Source organism: Seriola aureovittata, chromosome 1 (genome assembly GCF_021018895.1).
Source record: "Seriola aureovittata isolate HTS-2021-v1 ecotype China chromosome 1, ASM2101889v1, whole genome shotgun sequence".
Classification (NCBI taxonomy): domain Eukaryota; kingdom Metazoa; phylum Chordata; class Actinopteri; order Carangiformes; family Carangidae; genus Seriola; species Seriola aureovittata.
Window position 1 is genome coordinate 21,520,739 of NC_079364.1, and position 16,303 is coordinate 21,537,041.

The 16,303-nt window shown below is 40.4% G+C and overlaps 1 protein-coding gene across 2 annotated transcripts in view; it reads left to right on the forward strand.

Annotated features, from left to right (window-relative positions):
* Positions 1 to 16,303, forward strand: part of LOC130167450 (MAM domain-containing glycosylphosphatidylinositol anchor protein 1) — a 184,345-nt gene that overhangs the window by 142,138 nt on the left and 25,904 nt on the right. For both annotated transcript variants that reach the window (XM_056373664.1, XM_056373673.1), the window contains exons 10-15: positions 1,510 to 1,776; positions 1,915 to 2,063; positions 10,899 to 11,079; positions 11,240 to 11,263; positions 13,459 to 13,611; positions 13,798 to 13,959. In XM_056373664.1, the coding sequence (XP_056229639.1) occupies positions 1,510 to 1,776; positions 1,915 to 2,063; positions 10,899 to 11,079; positions 11,240 to 11,263; positions 13,459 to 13,611; positions 13,798 to 13,959 (936 nt within the window). The remainder of the gene's footprint in view (positions 1 to 1,509; positions 1,777 to 1,914; positions 2,064 to 10,898; positions 11,080 to 11,239; positions 11,264 to 13,458; positions 13,612 to 13,797; positions 13,960 to 16,303) is intronic.

Consider the following 16,303-nt stretch of genomic DNA (forward strand, 5'->3'; position numbering starts at 1 on the left):
AAGCACAGAATGGTAAACTGTGATTCCAAACAAAGGATCGGTTTGGCTGTGTATACCCGCGCCTGTAGCAAAAAACAACGATTAAAAGCTTGATTCGCAGAGAGGATAGATTGATTTTTGCAAGAGCTTCAGATTTCAAAAGAAGCTTCACTTGACAGTATTAACTACAGTATGTTATGGTTTACAGTTGTTGGGGATTTGATTAACTTTGACTATCTGAAATGTTAATGCCATATACTGTTGTGGTTGACTCCTAAAAATTAAAATGACAGTGGGCTAGTTCCCATTAGAAAAAGACATAAAGAATGAGTATCAACCAGTCAAACTTTATTTTATATAGCACTATTCTTTGGGTAAGTGCAAAACTACCAAACTGATAATAAAACTACTATACAAATATCAAAAGAAAACATATATAAAAAAGAAAACATTAAATTAAATACTTTGAAAAAAATACAATGATGACCATCAATGTCAAACAAAATGTTTAAAGATATCAGCACAGGGGTAGTCTATGTTCACTGGCTATGATTTCCTCTACTATCAAGTGCTGGAGCATCATAATGATTTGTTATTCATATTTCTTTCCGAAAATTCCTGTTATTGCTATTAGTTTCTTCTCCCCTGGGATGGTTAATTCTGCCCAGAGATTTCCACATTGTATCAAGCACAGTAAGAGCATCTCTGTTTCAGTATTCTCCCCTGCTCATGTTATCTTTGTGTCTCTGTTTCTTTCTCTCCTCCTCACTGTAGCCAGTCTGTGTCCCTATCTGTCTGAATTACAGGCATAACATAGATTAGAATATAATTACACATCTGTGTCTGATATACTTGATTCATAAGGGACTTGAGTCGTGCTGCCTCACCTCTAGGGGCTTTAACACCAGATCTCATCACCGTTAGTACAGCAATACCACCATTAGCATCTTGTCTATTATCTACATGATTAGCCAGGGGTGAACTATAGCTGGCTGGTGATTTGTGGCAGAGTAATTTGGCTGTGTTGCGTCTTGGCTGACCCCAGGGCAACAGCAGCTAGTCAGTCATTAACCTCAGAGACACACACGGCTGCTGACAGGTTAATTACAGCTGGTTAGGATGGGTTAGCAGCAGGGAATGGGTTTCTTCCTCGTTGAAATGCCTGATCCCTCGTGGCAATAACACTTGCTCTGTGTCTGTCTGGATTTGTCAAAAAACAATGTTTTCTAATGATGCGAAGGAATTTACGCCGCAGAAAAGAAAAAAGATGACGAGGCAGACGAGATGAGATGTGGATGATGGTGATGAACATACATCACTGCACTCCATTTCCATTGTCCACATCTCTGAGCTCAAAACTCCCTCTCAGACTTATCTGCTTTAGTTTATCTCCATCTTTTCCTTTGTCATGGAAATAGATTTCAAAATGGATTTATGGATGATGGGGGTTTTACATGGATTCACCTGTTCGCTATGCTTTAATCTCAAAGAAAGTTTGTCTAATATCTTGAGTTCTGTTGTTCCCCACAGATCCTCCCATATTGGACCCAGTCTTCCAGGACATGCGTTCCAGGAACTATCAGATGGTGACCCTGCGGTGTACGGTCCTACGGTCCAACCCGGCACGTCTGACAGACATCCGCTGGTTCCGTAATGGCGATTTCATTCGAATGCCGATGCCGGACCTTAAGGAGACGCCAGAGCTGAAGTTCAAGCTGGAACCTACCAACAACGGCTCTTATGAGTGCCGAGTCAGCAATACTGCAGGAACATCAACATGCACATTTAATGTCTCTGGTGAGTGAAATTTAGACAATTTAGTCTATCTATCTATCTGTAGATTATAAACATATTCAAGACGAGACAGTTATCTTCTTCACTGTTATTTATCAGTGATATTTTGTTCTCTCTCTCTCTCCTCCCCCTATACCACAGCACAACCCTACAATGCTGAGTTTTACTTTGACACACCCAACCCAGTCCGGATTCTGAAAGGTAACAACTATTCCTACAATCTGCAGTGGACACAGAGAGATCCTGAAGCCACAGACCGTATCATAGGCTACTCGATTATTGTCCGAAAGGTAAATTGTTCCCACTCAAACACATGCACAGAACTGCACATATTTACATGCGTCCACACACACACACACACACACACACACACACACACACACACACACACACACACACACACAGATCAGAGAGGTACATGTTGGACTCACCACTTTTGTTTAGAAAACACTCATGAGACTGACATTGATCAGTCTGGCGTAAAGCAAACTTAAATCACCTGCCTTTGTTTGTAAGTTTAGTTTCGCCTCGACTGAACAGGCTCACAACTTGTGAAGACAAGAACACACATACGCAAGTCCATTTAAGTAAACATGGAGCTTTATGAGCTTAGTGAGTGTCAGGCGTGTGCTGTCAATCAATGGCGACCTGCACTGAATGAACAAAGCCGCGGCAGCTTCTTTCTTTCTTCTCTTCTCTTCTCACAGTAAACAAGGTTCTGCAGTGCGCACTTCTCAAAATCATTTCAGTAAAACAAAATGAAGAAAAAAGACCAAATACACATAAAACTCTGAACTCTGAAATTTCATTTGGATTTTAAAAATTTGTTCATCCAATTTGCTCCCATGAACTGCCTTTTTCGGTTTTCCCTCCTTTTCATATCTTATATTGTTGTTTCTCTTCTTGCTCATTCTCAAGAATAGCTGTCTTGTCTCCTTCTTTTGTCAGGTCACATAGCTCAGTCCTATCAAACACAGGCCTTATTTTCAACTTTCCACTCCGCAGAGATGTGAAGATGTGTGGACAGCTCAAAAACGCCCCATTAGAGGGCTACGCCTGTGTTCACAGAACTAGAGGTTAGAAGGCGTGACCATCTTTTTATACTTCCCGCATACAGTTAAATTACTGTCACAGAAGGATTTTAGCTTGGAGACAGATAACAATGTGTTTACTCCTGCTCTTATAACAACAACATCACAAAACCAGTCTTCCGATACCAAGGTCTTTTCATTTTAGCCAGAATTAAATCCAGAGGCAGTTAAGAGAATACATGGTATTTTCATGTTTTAGCTTGTCCTAAAATGACTTTGGCTTTGCATTGATGTGACTTCATTTTCACAACTCTGAGGGTGTTAAATTAGTCACAAACTGGACTTTAGAATAAACATGTACTGGAATAACCTCATAAACCTCAACTCTTATGTTGCCTTTAAGTAGTTATTAAGCCAGACTACAAAATAAAAATGGAGATTTCAGGAGATAATATACACTTATTTTAATTTATTTTATGTATGCTAATGTATACATGCATCGTGTTTTATTATATGTAAATATGATTATACAAATATGATATTTAAGTGACACATAACACATACATCTACAGACAGCTGTTCCATTACAATTACATTACCATTACATTATAATAGTGTGCCAATAAACCTACAGACTAATGCTAAGACCAATCAGTAATGAACAACATCATGACTGATTTTTATACCTTAAATTTCAGGCTTTACTGCTGACCCCAACCAAACCCCTTCTAACTGTCCCAGATCCCATCTTCTTGTTTCTTTTTAAACATCTATTCACAGATTACTGGTCTTCAGTCAGAAGACAGGAAGGATAACAGTGAATTATACACATCTGGCTGGGGGTTGGCGTTCGTGTGTGTGTGTGTGTGTGTGTGTGTGTGTGTGTTGTGTGTGTGTGTGTGTGTGTGTTTGTGTGTTTGTGTGTGTGTGTGTGTGTGTGTGTGTGTGTGTGTGTGTGTGTGTGTGTGAGTGAGTGAGTGAGTGAGTGAGTGAGTGAGTGAGAGAGACACTCAAAGAGAGGGAATGCAGGGTCTGCCAGCTTGCTTTTGTGCGGATGAATAGCTAATTCCCCTCCTACTTTAGGACTTGGCTGCTTACCTTATTAACTAAGACTCTTCAGGGAGATGCAAAATGAACACTGGCCTTCCTAAGATGCACATTAGGTTGCATGCTTAAGCTCTCTGAAAACTCTCACTCTACCTCTCGCTTGTTCACTCTCCCTTTGTCCTCTGTCTTTCTGCTGGTATCCTCATCTCACTCCCAGTATTCTTTCCCCAGTCTCTTCCCATTTCTTCCTCTTCTTTCTTTCTCATCCCTCAGTCTGCCGTTGTTTCCACTTGTGCTTCTCTCTTTCTCTCTCCCTCTCTCTCTATCTTTCCATTCCTCCCAGGGTACTCTGTTATAACCGCTGACTTAATGGCATTTAATGTTGAGTGAGCCGTGGCAACTGAAATAGCGCTGATAAATAGTTGCTGCAAATTGTTATGCTGACAGTGTTAAAATAATGGGTTACATTAAGTGGCAGGTTAGGACTTCTTAAATGTTGTTAAACTTTAATTTAATTTCAAGGTTTTTACCTCCAAGTTTTTATGTGTGCATTAGAGAGCGACCAGAAAGAGAAAGAAAAAAAAAAAAAGAAGAAAGAAAGGAGAGGGTGAGCGTCAGTATGGAAGTGAATGAAAATGTGCGAAAGGGAGAAATAAGATGCAAATTAAAGAAAAACAGCAAATCTCACTGGTCCTCTCGACTATTAAATAGAGTACGAGAACATTCAAATGTAATACCATCTCAATTTCACAACCCATCTATTTCTGCAACACTTTCTCCAGCTCATCCTCTTAACACCTTGACACTCTATCTTTTTAGCACATTCAGAATGATGTGAGGGTCTCGAGGGAGACATGCAGACACAGAGGGGGATACAAGAGGACTCAGATCAGTTCATGTAGAGCCGTGCTCTTTACTGCGGGTCTGAGCACACGCTTTTAACTTCTGCTCATGTGCGTTCAGTGTGCCCATGTGCTTTAATGTTCGCGTTATGTTGATGTGTAAGTGGGTGTGTCTCTATTTGGTTTTGAGTATATTTATAAAACTTTGTGCATATGAATATATAATATATATATGAATTCATGTCTTTTTACCTGCATGTATAGTGTATGCCCATTCCTGTGTTTGTGTGTGTGTGTGTTTGTGTGTGTGTGTGTGTTTGTGTGCGTGCGTGTGTGTGGCAGGCAACATCGTTTGCTTCGTGACTCATTGCCAGGCTGTGAAGTCCCTGTTTACACTTATTAATTTAGTTTTCGCTCTCCCTGCAGGGGGTTTCTCTGTGTCGGAGTTAACAGAGTTCACAGGCCCTCCTTGCTTCACTAAACTGTCCGTACACACCTTTTCCTCACACCACAACCTCAACCCCTATGTTTTCTTAAATGAGTACTTTGATTTGTGAGAGATAATTATAATGTGCTAATTTTTGCAAGAGACAGACTTACGAAGCCGTTTGTGGCTAATTTCAGACACTTTCCTTCATTTAAGGAAGCTCAAGTTTTCTGTCATCAGTCACACTTCATTTATTAATGCAGTGCTCCTTTCTCATACATATGCATTTAAGGGAGGATCATGGGATATGTCATTCTTGATTCAAATTTACAGATTTTCTCTCCTGCAGATTTGTTCACATATATTAATGATGGTTGCAATTCAGGGAAGAGGAAATTTAGGTAACCTAATTTTATAGAAATTTCAACAAGTCTTCCAACCTAAACAACCATATAAGCCATTTTGTCTCTACGCCCTTACACGACCAATAGGAGCATCTCCTGACTTCGTGACCCCACAGTGACAAAAATCAATGTGGTTGGGTAATAACTACTTTGTTAACTACTTTGTTGTCATGGCTACAACAATAAACATGCAGTTAAGGTTGTGGAACAGTCATGGATAAAAGAAACAATGCTGATCAGTTTGAAATGGGAAACAAACAACGTTCTCCCATGTCCATCAAACCCAGTCTCCTCCTGACGTGGAATTCGTTGCTCTTTATGCTACGTCACCTGACTTCCTCCTTTGTACCATCAGAATTACTCCAGCTGCTAACAATAAAACATTACTATGGGTTGTGATAACCTGTTTTCACAGCTTATCACAGCTTTTTTTATTTATTTTTCTTATTTACATACCTTTATATCTCTTTTAATCCCAAACATTTGCGTTCTCCGTCTTTATTGTACCTTCCTTGTTTCTTTTTTTTTTCCCCCTCCCTCCTCACACCTTCATCTTCCCATCTCGATATCTTTCCACCTCATCTCTGTATCGACCAGCCTTCTGCCTGTAGCTGTGAAGTTATGTGTTGTGTATCACTGAAGTTGCGTCGCTGCCGGTCGACCCGGCTTCATATGAAAGCTACACCCAGGTTCACAGTCACGCACAGTCACGCAAACGCGCCCATGCAAACACACATCCCCATTATCATATATATGAGAAATTAAAAATATTCATGATAAATTAGAGTTGTACATTAAATCAAATAAATGAATAATTTATGGACATAACCAGCCCCACTATACAGATATACTCACATATTCACGCACTAGCATTGAGGCATTGACACTGATACGTACAGACACACTGCACACATGCACAGATGATGACCTGTTCATGTACACACACCTGACATCGGTGGACTGCTGGGTCAGTCATCAAAGAGATCCATTAATGGAGGATAATAGAAAAAATTAACCTCACACTTCTCATTGTTTGAAGAAGGCCACCCCCTTTCATGCTGTCAATCTGAATTTCTCTCACACACAAGCCACCCTGTGTCTGTGTCTCTATCTCACGGCTGCCACCTCGCTCTCACCCTCTTTCACACATTCTTTGTCTTGTTGTCCCTTTGTTGACAAGTCTGGTGGAGACACAGCTGAAAATACTGTCTGGCTGAAATTTCTAAAAGTATCTGTGTGGCACAGACACACATGGGTGTGCAGATATACACACACACACACACACACACACACACACGTCAAAGAGAGGTAGATGGACCTCCATATCAGTCTATCAACCAACCACCTCTCTCCCTTTTTAAATGTCACTCACTCACTCCTGTCACTGCTCACTACTGTCTCCTGCTGTTGGTCCTCTCTCTATGTGCTTTATATCTTTCTCACTCTCCCCCTGTCCCTTTCCCTATCACCAAGATACACACACACACACACACACACACACACACACACACACACTCACACACATGCATACACATATATTATGTCCACTGACCTGGTAAGGGAAGCAGACAGAGACAGAGGCAGGGAGGCAGAGACTTGAACCTGCTGTAGGAGCAGCTGAATTCCTCTGAGTCACACCTCAGCACCTCATTGATCCGCTGTGTGTTTCCAGCTCTATGGAGTGTATGCATGTGTGTGTGTTTGTATGTGCATGCTTTTAGTCTAGTTCATTTTCTTTCTGTCGTCTACCTCCCACACACTTTTAAGACAGACCAAACAAGTGTGTGTGCACGTATGTGTACGTGCACAGACCCTGTCCACTCATGAAGAAAGCACATTACACGTACTTCTAAAGCTCCGACTCCTCAGCATTATTAACTCATCTCTCCCTGCTAACACACACTTGATGCATATTACATGAGCATAGCTTTTCTTTCCTGAAATATTCCACATAATTATGCATGTTCTGTATGAGCAGTGTGTAAATGTTTATATGGATGAATGTGAGTGTAAGTGGGTGTTAAAAGGGCACAATACATTTTACTATGTAACTGCTGGCATGTAAAAATATCACTGTATGATAATGTATGTTTCTATATGTAGCTAGTTGTGGTGGCAGCTTCACAGATCTTTGTGTAAAATAGTAAGAATAGATTTTTGTTTCCTCTTATTTCTTCTTATCAGCCCAGAGTTGTGGGGGCCTGGGAGAGGCCCAACCTCTAGTTTGGTAACCATGGACAAAACTACCTAAATGTGTATAAAGTATTAAAAACTAGCTTCACACCCAGCAGCACCCAACAGTAAAATGCTACCACAGATTGACAGGGTTGTGCAAGTTCACACCTCACAAGAGCTCAAAGTTCAGTTCACACAGATTAAAATGAACTAGTTCACATTCATGCTTCACAATTTTGAAGTTTGAAAGTTCACATTCCCAAAAATGAACTAGTTCCATCCCCTGCCCCCATCAATGCCACATTACGGTGTACTACTAAAATCACAATTTTAAAAAAGCCAATGTACAGTAAGTATATGTTTTATGTGTATGTGCTGTGAGTTTGACTTAGGTGAAGGAATTTTGTGGCTGTTGACTCGTGGTCTCACCGTTTTTTAATGCTTTCTCCATATATTTCAAATGATATTTGGAATTGTTTTTTCAAACATTTTGCTGCAGATTGACTACTCTAATCTAATCTAATCTTCCTAAAGAATCTTCTTTAGTTTTATAGATTTTCAATGCAAGACTTTTACTCGTAATGGATTTTTTTTAGAAAAGCATATAAATACTTCTTCTACCACTGGATATATCAGTTTTCATGACAATCATCATATTTACAGTAATAGAGGCATTAGAAATGTAAAGAAAGCATACATTTCACTTTCGATTTATTTTTTTTTAATTTTTTCCTCATCTCAATCACAGACATACAAAACATATTCATAATAATCTGGCATTTTCATTCCAACCAAACTGTTATTTGTTCAGAAGATTTATTCCAATACCACACATTTACCTGATAATTCTATCAGGACCTTGAACAAGTAGGAGGAAAACTTCGACAAGACACATTAGTGGTGGAGAAATCGAGACCTGTGACTTTTCTTCTTTTCTTTTTTTTTTTTAAATCGCCCATTTCTGAATTCTTTGCAGTCATGTAAGCACACTGCTAATGATCAACTTTTCTTTCATTTCTAGATCACTCCAACTACAATATAAGCAAACAGGACTTCAGTGTTCAAAGGCCCCTCAACACCCTATAATATTTTATGTGCTCACAGCACCGTTGTAGAAGAAAAGTTTGAGGGAAGGTGAATTAGAGGAGAGGACATTATTCAGCGGGGGAAAGAGTGGTTTATGTTTAGAAACAGATTATTTAGTCTGCTTTGAGAGATACCTGCTGCACAAGGTTGGATGTTCCATGACTGGCAAGAGAAGGTGAAAAGTTAGAGCATCTGAAATGGAAACAGCCAGACTGGCACTGAGAAAGGAGCTTTAACAGCCATTAGTGGCATAGCGCCCTGTGGTGAAGGAATGATTTGATACCAAGTATGTTGCTGAGCACAAACTTGCAGGGATCGGGCTGTGGCTGCCATGTGGGACTCGCGCAATAATTGGAGTCATACCAAATTCTTGGCAGCCTCGGCAGGAGTCACCGTGGCCTTGTCAATAGAAATGATCAGCTCAGTCTAGCTGAGTTTGAATATGTGGTAGTGAGTAGACATCCAATGGGAATAGCACACCTCAACTTGAGTGTCAGAGGACAGGAGGAAAAGCGGATTTCAGTGTGGCAGTGTCATGAGCATACAGTACTGTAGCAATTATAAGCGATGTTATGGGATGCATCAGTGCCTCTATGCCTAACCAAACTGTTACTCTTTGGGTTGGAGGAGCTGAGTAGAGGTGGAAGAGCAAGCTACGTTTTTTTTTTGTTGTATCTCGTTAAGGATACATTTTTTGTGTTGCCTCTTTTCTGGCCAGTATTTACTTTTTAAAAAATCTTTTGTAGTCAGAAATGTGGTGTGACTAAAACTAGTAAGAATTTTCAGTGTAATAAATAAATAAAACAAACAAAGCCATATACAGTAGATCATTTAAACCGTTCTAAAATGGGGAGTCTGTGTGGATATTATGTGCCTGTCATACACTGATTGCTCAGTATGCAAAGCCGCTGTGATATAGACATTTATGATACACACACACACACAAGTGTGTGCACACATATAAACACATACTGTACATCACACACAATATACACAGTACACACACCTCTGCTGCATACATAAACTGATAATGGCATGCTGTGGGTGTACTAAGGTGTTACGTTGGAGTGGCTGACCTAATGCATTAGATTGAGCTCACTGTCAGGTCTTTAAGTAGCTGGGATCAGAGGCAGATACACAGCTAATGGATCCTTCTCTCCGTGGGTGGAATAACACGGCAATGGCTCTATTAAAAGTGTTACTAACAAAAAAAAAAAAAGAAAGAAAGAAAAGAAAAGAAAAAAAACACCTAAGTTAACTTTGAAAAAATAACAAGAAAAGAATTGGACTGGATTAACAGTATAACCATTTTTTATTTGAATTTTCACTCTAATAATTCATAACCAACCCAGTTTATTTCAGATTTTGATGGTAAATCTTGGTGCAGGAGACCACTGAGACGCTGAGACTAACATAGCCTCTCTTGCCTTCAAAGCATTTAGCGAGAAAACATTTTAGCAAACTATTCTTTTGGCAGCTGGTTTACTTTTTTTTGGATAAAAGATGAGGGATTAAAAACGTCAATAGTATGTACATGTACAGTCCAATTCCTGAGGTGTATTTGTTGGCTACAGGCCCAGAACTGGCTGTATGCCCACACCTAATTTCATTGACCATAAATGGAAATGTGAAGAAACATGCACAGATATGGAAAAGTAAAATAACACGATGACATGGTGTGTAGATAAATGATTATTACTTACTACAACACAAAGCAAATGCCTGTGTAACATTGATCACATGCTTTAATCACATTTGCGCAAACCATTATTTCTAGGAAGAATATGAGCATGACTTTGACTTTGTTTGCCTGTTTACATAAAATTGCTGGATGTGTTGTGGGACATGTTATGCTGTAGGAACTCTGGATGTTGCAGGGAAAACCCTCCAGATGGGTCAAGAGCTGAAGTTTTGAGTTGTTACAGGGAAGTGATGGGAGTTTCCCATCACTTGGATGACTTCTGATTTGTAAAAATCATCCTTGAACATATTTGTGCGTACACATGTTAACATGTCTGCATCTTGTGTGTATATGTGTGTGCGTGTGTGTGTGCGTGTGTGTGTGTGTGTGTGTGTGTGTGTGTGTGTTTTTTTTTTACCTGTACCAATCTAGAACAAGCAGAACCTGCTAACGAAGCAAATAGACCTCAAGGGTAAGGAGCCAGAGAAGGGTGTGCTGATATCTACCACCATATCAGACCTGAGAATCCCTCTGTCCTACGAGGTCCGACTGGTCCCCATCACCACCTACAACACTGGGGAATATGTCAGTCGCATCATCCAGTACTCAGAACGTAAGGCACATTTTTTATCAAACCATTTTTTATCAAGCATCTTTGTCTATATCAAGTCATTATATTTCATACATTTAAGAACTATTCACAAATCGAGATAAACTGGTGGATGGTGCATATCTCTGAGTGGTAATCAATATTATTATAATTTTTCTTACAGCCTACACCTACCCAAGGCCTTCAGGTGAGACTTAATTACCTCTGCTCTTCCACATTTCACAATCTTCAGCTTGTTGTTGTGACCTGATTGATGACAGGGTGGTGAAGTTAGGAAGGCACGTTGAATTTTGATGAAAGCTAATTTAGCTTGTATGCTGCAAGCGATGTCAGCACAAGTTTGTCAAGGCAAAGTTTGCCACGGCCCAGCCTTGGCCTTTATTAAATCTTGTTGCTAGGGAGGAGAGTGGGGTAACAGTAGGATGTGAGGAAGCAACCGATCGCTGGAAGCAGATCCATGACATTTTAAATGTCATGAAAGAGTGGTCGTGATTGGAGGATATGGTTATGGCGATGTGATTAGTGAAAGGCACTGAAAATACCTTATATGGGCTATTAGCTTGATACTCACTTAATGAAGCTGCATTATTTTACATACGTACATGTTACATCTCACCTTAAATTTGTATCTCCTTTTCCTTTCTGTCAGACCCATCCCTCTCTCCGTCTCACCCCCTTGCACCAACTCCTGCTCTCTCCTTGCCTCTCATCCTCTCTCTTTTGCCATCCCTCTCTCTTTCTCAGTCAATTGCATCTTGTCTATTTTCCTCATTAAGAGACACGCAGCATTTTTCTGGCAGGAGTGGCAGTTGGCTCCGCCAGGGTGAGGCAATTAAAACAACAGCAGATTGGAACAGACTGCGAGAACAACAGTACAAATTGAAAGGAGTGCATGTAGTGGAGCAGGGTGTGAATAGTAATAGATTAGCTGCCCTGAAACAAAGAAGCACACACGAGCCATTCTCATGGGGAGCGTGAGCCATATGCATCTGCCGCGGACTGTGTGTGTGTCCAGGGAAGCTTTCACTGAATCTGTCAGCTTGGATGGCTTTAGATAGCTGTTACACTGGTTTGCTTCAATTTTCATTTCTTTAGTGAGTCCGTGATAATACCAGCAGACCCCTCCAGATGGACTAATGAAGGTGACAACACCATAGAGAGATGACCCTCTGCCTGTCTTAACAAGAAACGTCAGCATCAAGGATAATGACAATTCACTCACAAGACAAAGAAAGAACTAAGAGCTGTTCTCAAAATGTGTATGTCCTTTATGCCATATGAAGCAATATTAAAAAGGCAAAATGTGACTCTAAAACATACAAATAGGAATAGAAGAAAATTATGACAAAGATCCTAACGGATTATTGGTCAAGTGAAGACACATCTGAGCTTCCCCCAAAATTTGCTGTGGGAATTATGCAACTTTCAATTAAGAAACAGTCACTTGAATCAGTCAGATGGGAGAAGGTAGAGCTGTGCATCTAAATTCATCGCATTAACAACATGCACACACACTCCCACCTCCACCCCCATACTGTACAAATGAGCCTCTATGCTCGCAGTCTGAAGAGGTTCACACCTTCCAAGATAAATGAGGAAAAATGTTTTTCACAACGATCCATACATTGACATTGTTAGACTTGGTCTGTTCGACCTTGCTTTTGAAATGCTAATATTAGTTAGTAGTAGTCGCATTTTTCTTACTGCTTGAAAATTATCAAGAAGCTCTTAACCCATGCAGTATCAAGTGGCCGCTGCCACTTATTGTGCCACATCATTTGTTCATTGATTGTTGCATTGATGGGTACTTGGCGTTTTTCAAATTGACGATTTAACAGATGTCTCATTTGAATCAGCAACAACCTATAGTGTAAAACAGTAGGTCAAATGTTCTGCTCACTGTTGTTGTGCTGCCCTTTTTCTCTCTTATATTATCAGACTGCATAACTTGTTTTGTCAGAAATCTGTCTTCAAGCAGTAGAGCTATTTGACGATGTTTTTTTTTTCAATTTTTCAATTTTTCTACATTTGAAATATCCCTGCTCAATTATAGTTGCCTCTAAAATAACGTAGGAGTTATGCATCAGAATATGCGTAATATGTGGAATCCACTTTAAGTTTCACATTATATACCCTGCCTCCTACAGTGTCCCCATCATTTTGACAGTAATTGCCTGGCTGTCTGATCTTCACTTTTGAAGTGTGCGGCACAGGTTACTATACAGCTGCTGTACATTTTGCCATTAATTTTCCTGGGAAAATTGGGTAGGAAAAAAAACTAAAAACATTAGGTTGGTGTCATCTGTAGTTTGTTACCTGCCTGTCATGTCACTGAACGTGTTTCTCTCTTGTTTTTTCTTCCTCTATATACACACATCCCAGACCATGTGTGTGGTTTTGAGGATGAACGGATCTGTGGTTTCTCTCAAGATCGGAGTGACATCTTTGACTGGACGAGACAGAATCACCTGACGCAGAATCCGAAGCGATCTCCCAACACAGGCCCTGAGACTGACCGCAGTGGAACTAAGGAGGGTGAGGAACCATTTTATGTGTAGCATCAGAGACAGATCTGTATATTGTACAATGTGAATGGTTAGAGATTTAGGAAAACAGACGTAAATAAAAATCAAATTTCACTCATATTGATAATTAATAAAAAAATTATTTTCTGTTGCATTCAAGACCCTGGACAATTGAGTGCTGTTTTGTTGGTTTCAGGTTACTACATGTACATCGAAGCATCGCGACCACGCGTTCAGGGAGACAAGGCTCGTCTGCTGTCTCCGCTTTTTAATGGGACCTCAGTCAGAGGCCCCAAGGGCTCCGGCAGAGTACCGTACTGTGTCTCCTTCTACTACCACATGAAGGGCAAACACATCGGTGAGTAATATAGAGGAGAATAATGCTCATGAACACAAACACACATATTATTTTTTACCGCATGAAATCATCCACAGTAACACAATGGCACACATGGATATACACTGGAGAATATGCTGACGAATATGCTGACGCATCATACTATCATATCACTGGGCTTCTGTCAAAATCTGAACTCTGTGCTTGACCCTCGCTTGTAGAGCTTGTCAGACACAACATCGTAGGTGTGTGTGTGTAGGTGTCTGTGTGTGTGTGTGTGTGTGTGTGTGTGTGTGTGTGTGTGTGTGTGTGTGTGTGTGTGTGTGTGTGTGTGTGTGTGTGTGTGAGAGAGACAGAGAGAGAGAGAGAGACAGAGAGAGGGGAGGGGTTAGGGGTTGTGACCAAAGTTCTGTTTGTATGTTTCTGCCTGAGTGTGTGTGTGTGTGTGTGTGTGTGTGTGTGTGTGTGTGTGTGTGTGTGTGTGTGTGTGTGTGTTTGGAGGTGGATGAAGGGGGCAGTGGGTGTTTGATTTATGGCAGCGGCAAGACACAATCAGTCATTTGGGGGAGCTGTTCATCATAATATGCTCTGTCACACAGCAAGAATGCATACATCTTGCCTACACACCTGCACACACACACACACACACACACACACACACACACATACACACAGGCACGAATTCCCTCAAAAATACATATGGTAAAGCTTTCAACACATATACATACACACACATAGACACACTGATTTATATGCACATAGCCCAAACATACAGGCTTCACTCTGATGGTATAGAGGGGCACAATATTTGTCTGCACATGTGGGTGTACCCATTATTTAACTATTCTGTGCAGCAACTGTATAAGTGAGAGCAAGACATCAGGAGGTTTTAATATAGAGTCACTCAATCACTACAAGTTTGCTTTTCTCACTTATTCCGCTACCTTTACAGCCTCCCCTCAGTTGATTGCAGCAGATTATAGAGTGATGTGCCTCATCTATATTCTGTAATAAATCAAATACAAAAAGTCAAACATAACCATCTCACCTGCAGCCAGGCAGTGACAATATTTAGTGAGCCTATGCGCTTGGACAGATTTGTTCATGTGAAGGTTCAGCCCGTTTTATCGCATAGAAAAAAAATGATCTTCTTTCATTTAATAACTGGAAATACAACATAGATAGATAAAGCCAAAGTATGCTGAATAAATGTTCTCTATCTATTCTCTGATTTTTATAGTTGACAATGAAAAATATGATTGTGTAATGATGAATGGGATGGCAGTGGCGCTAAATCCTTTGAGAATCAACACCTAACTCTGTCACCTGTGGCTCTCACCAGTCCACCGTGTACAGCTGTGAGTTCCCAGTTCTTAGCAAACAAGCTAGGCATCGAGACACTGCCTTCCCCGCACAAAATAACAGAAAACCACCTAGTTGCTGTAAAACCCAGGCACCTAGCTGCTACTCAAGAGGTGGTGGACAGAAGTAGTTTATTTGGAGAGAATATCAGACTTGCTCTGAAACTCCTGAATGTATAAGTAGGCAGTAGTCTGCTAACACCCTAGCCGTAAACGGCTGTAAGCCAGTACTTTATCTGGGCTAGTTTGCTATGAGTTTTTTGTCACAGTGCCACTTATTGTACCCTTCAATAAGAAGAATATTCATTTTCTTTTAAAAAAAATAAAAAAAAAACAAAAAAAAAACAGAAAAAACATCTGGTTACTTTAAATGTTAAATGTATGCTTATTTGACTTATGATATATTGTAGTGAGTTTATTGCTGTTGTTTCTTCTTGCTATTCGCTATCATCTTTTACAATATATTTCTGCACATATTTATCACATTTATATTACATATTACAAAAGCACTTCATGAGTAATCTGCGATGGATACTACAGCGCTTACTTGAGCATGTGTGTTGTGCAGTTTGCTCAAAGGTCTTCTAGGTGCTTCACAGCAAAGCAATTAGACAAGACAATGCCACATCAGTCACACAGCGTTTGCTTACGATTAGTACAATCTGTTACCAGTTACGCCCAGCTCTACTACAAGCCTTCCTTCAATTTACGCTGTAGTTCTGACAGTGTCTTCCAATCTGTTGTCGCTTTAATTGCCTTACCTTGGCGAAGCTCACGCTCCTGCCAGGGAGACACAGTTTGACTCTTAATGACAAAAAGAGAACAAATGAGGAAAAGACAGAGGGGGTCAGTGAGAGGCAAGATAAGACGAGGAGAGACGGGGGAGTATGAGGGTCGGCCAGCCTTGGAGGAAAGAAGAGAGAGGTAAATGAAGAGCGTGAGAGCAAAGAGGATGGTAGGAGAAATAGAAGGACTGAGACAAAGGATTGAGCAAACAAGTATGA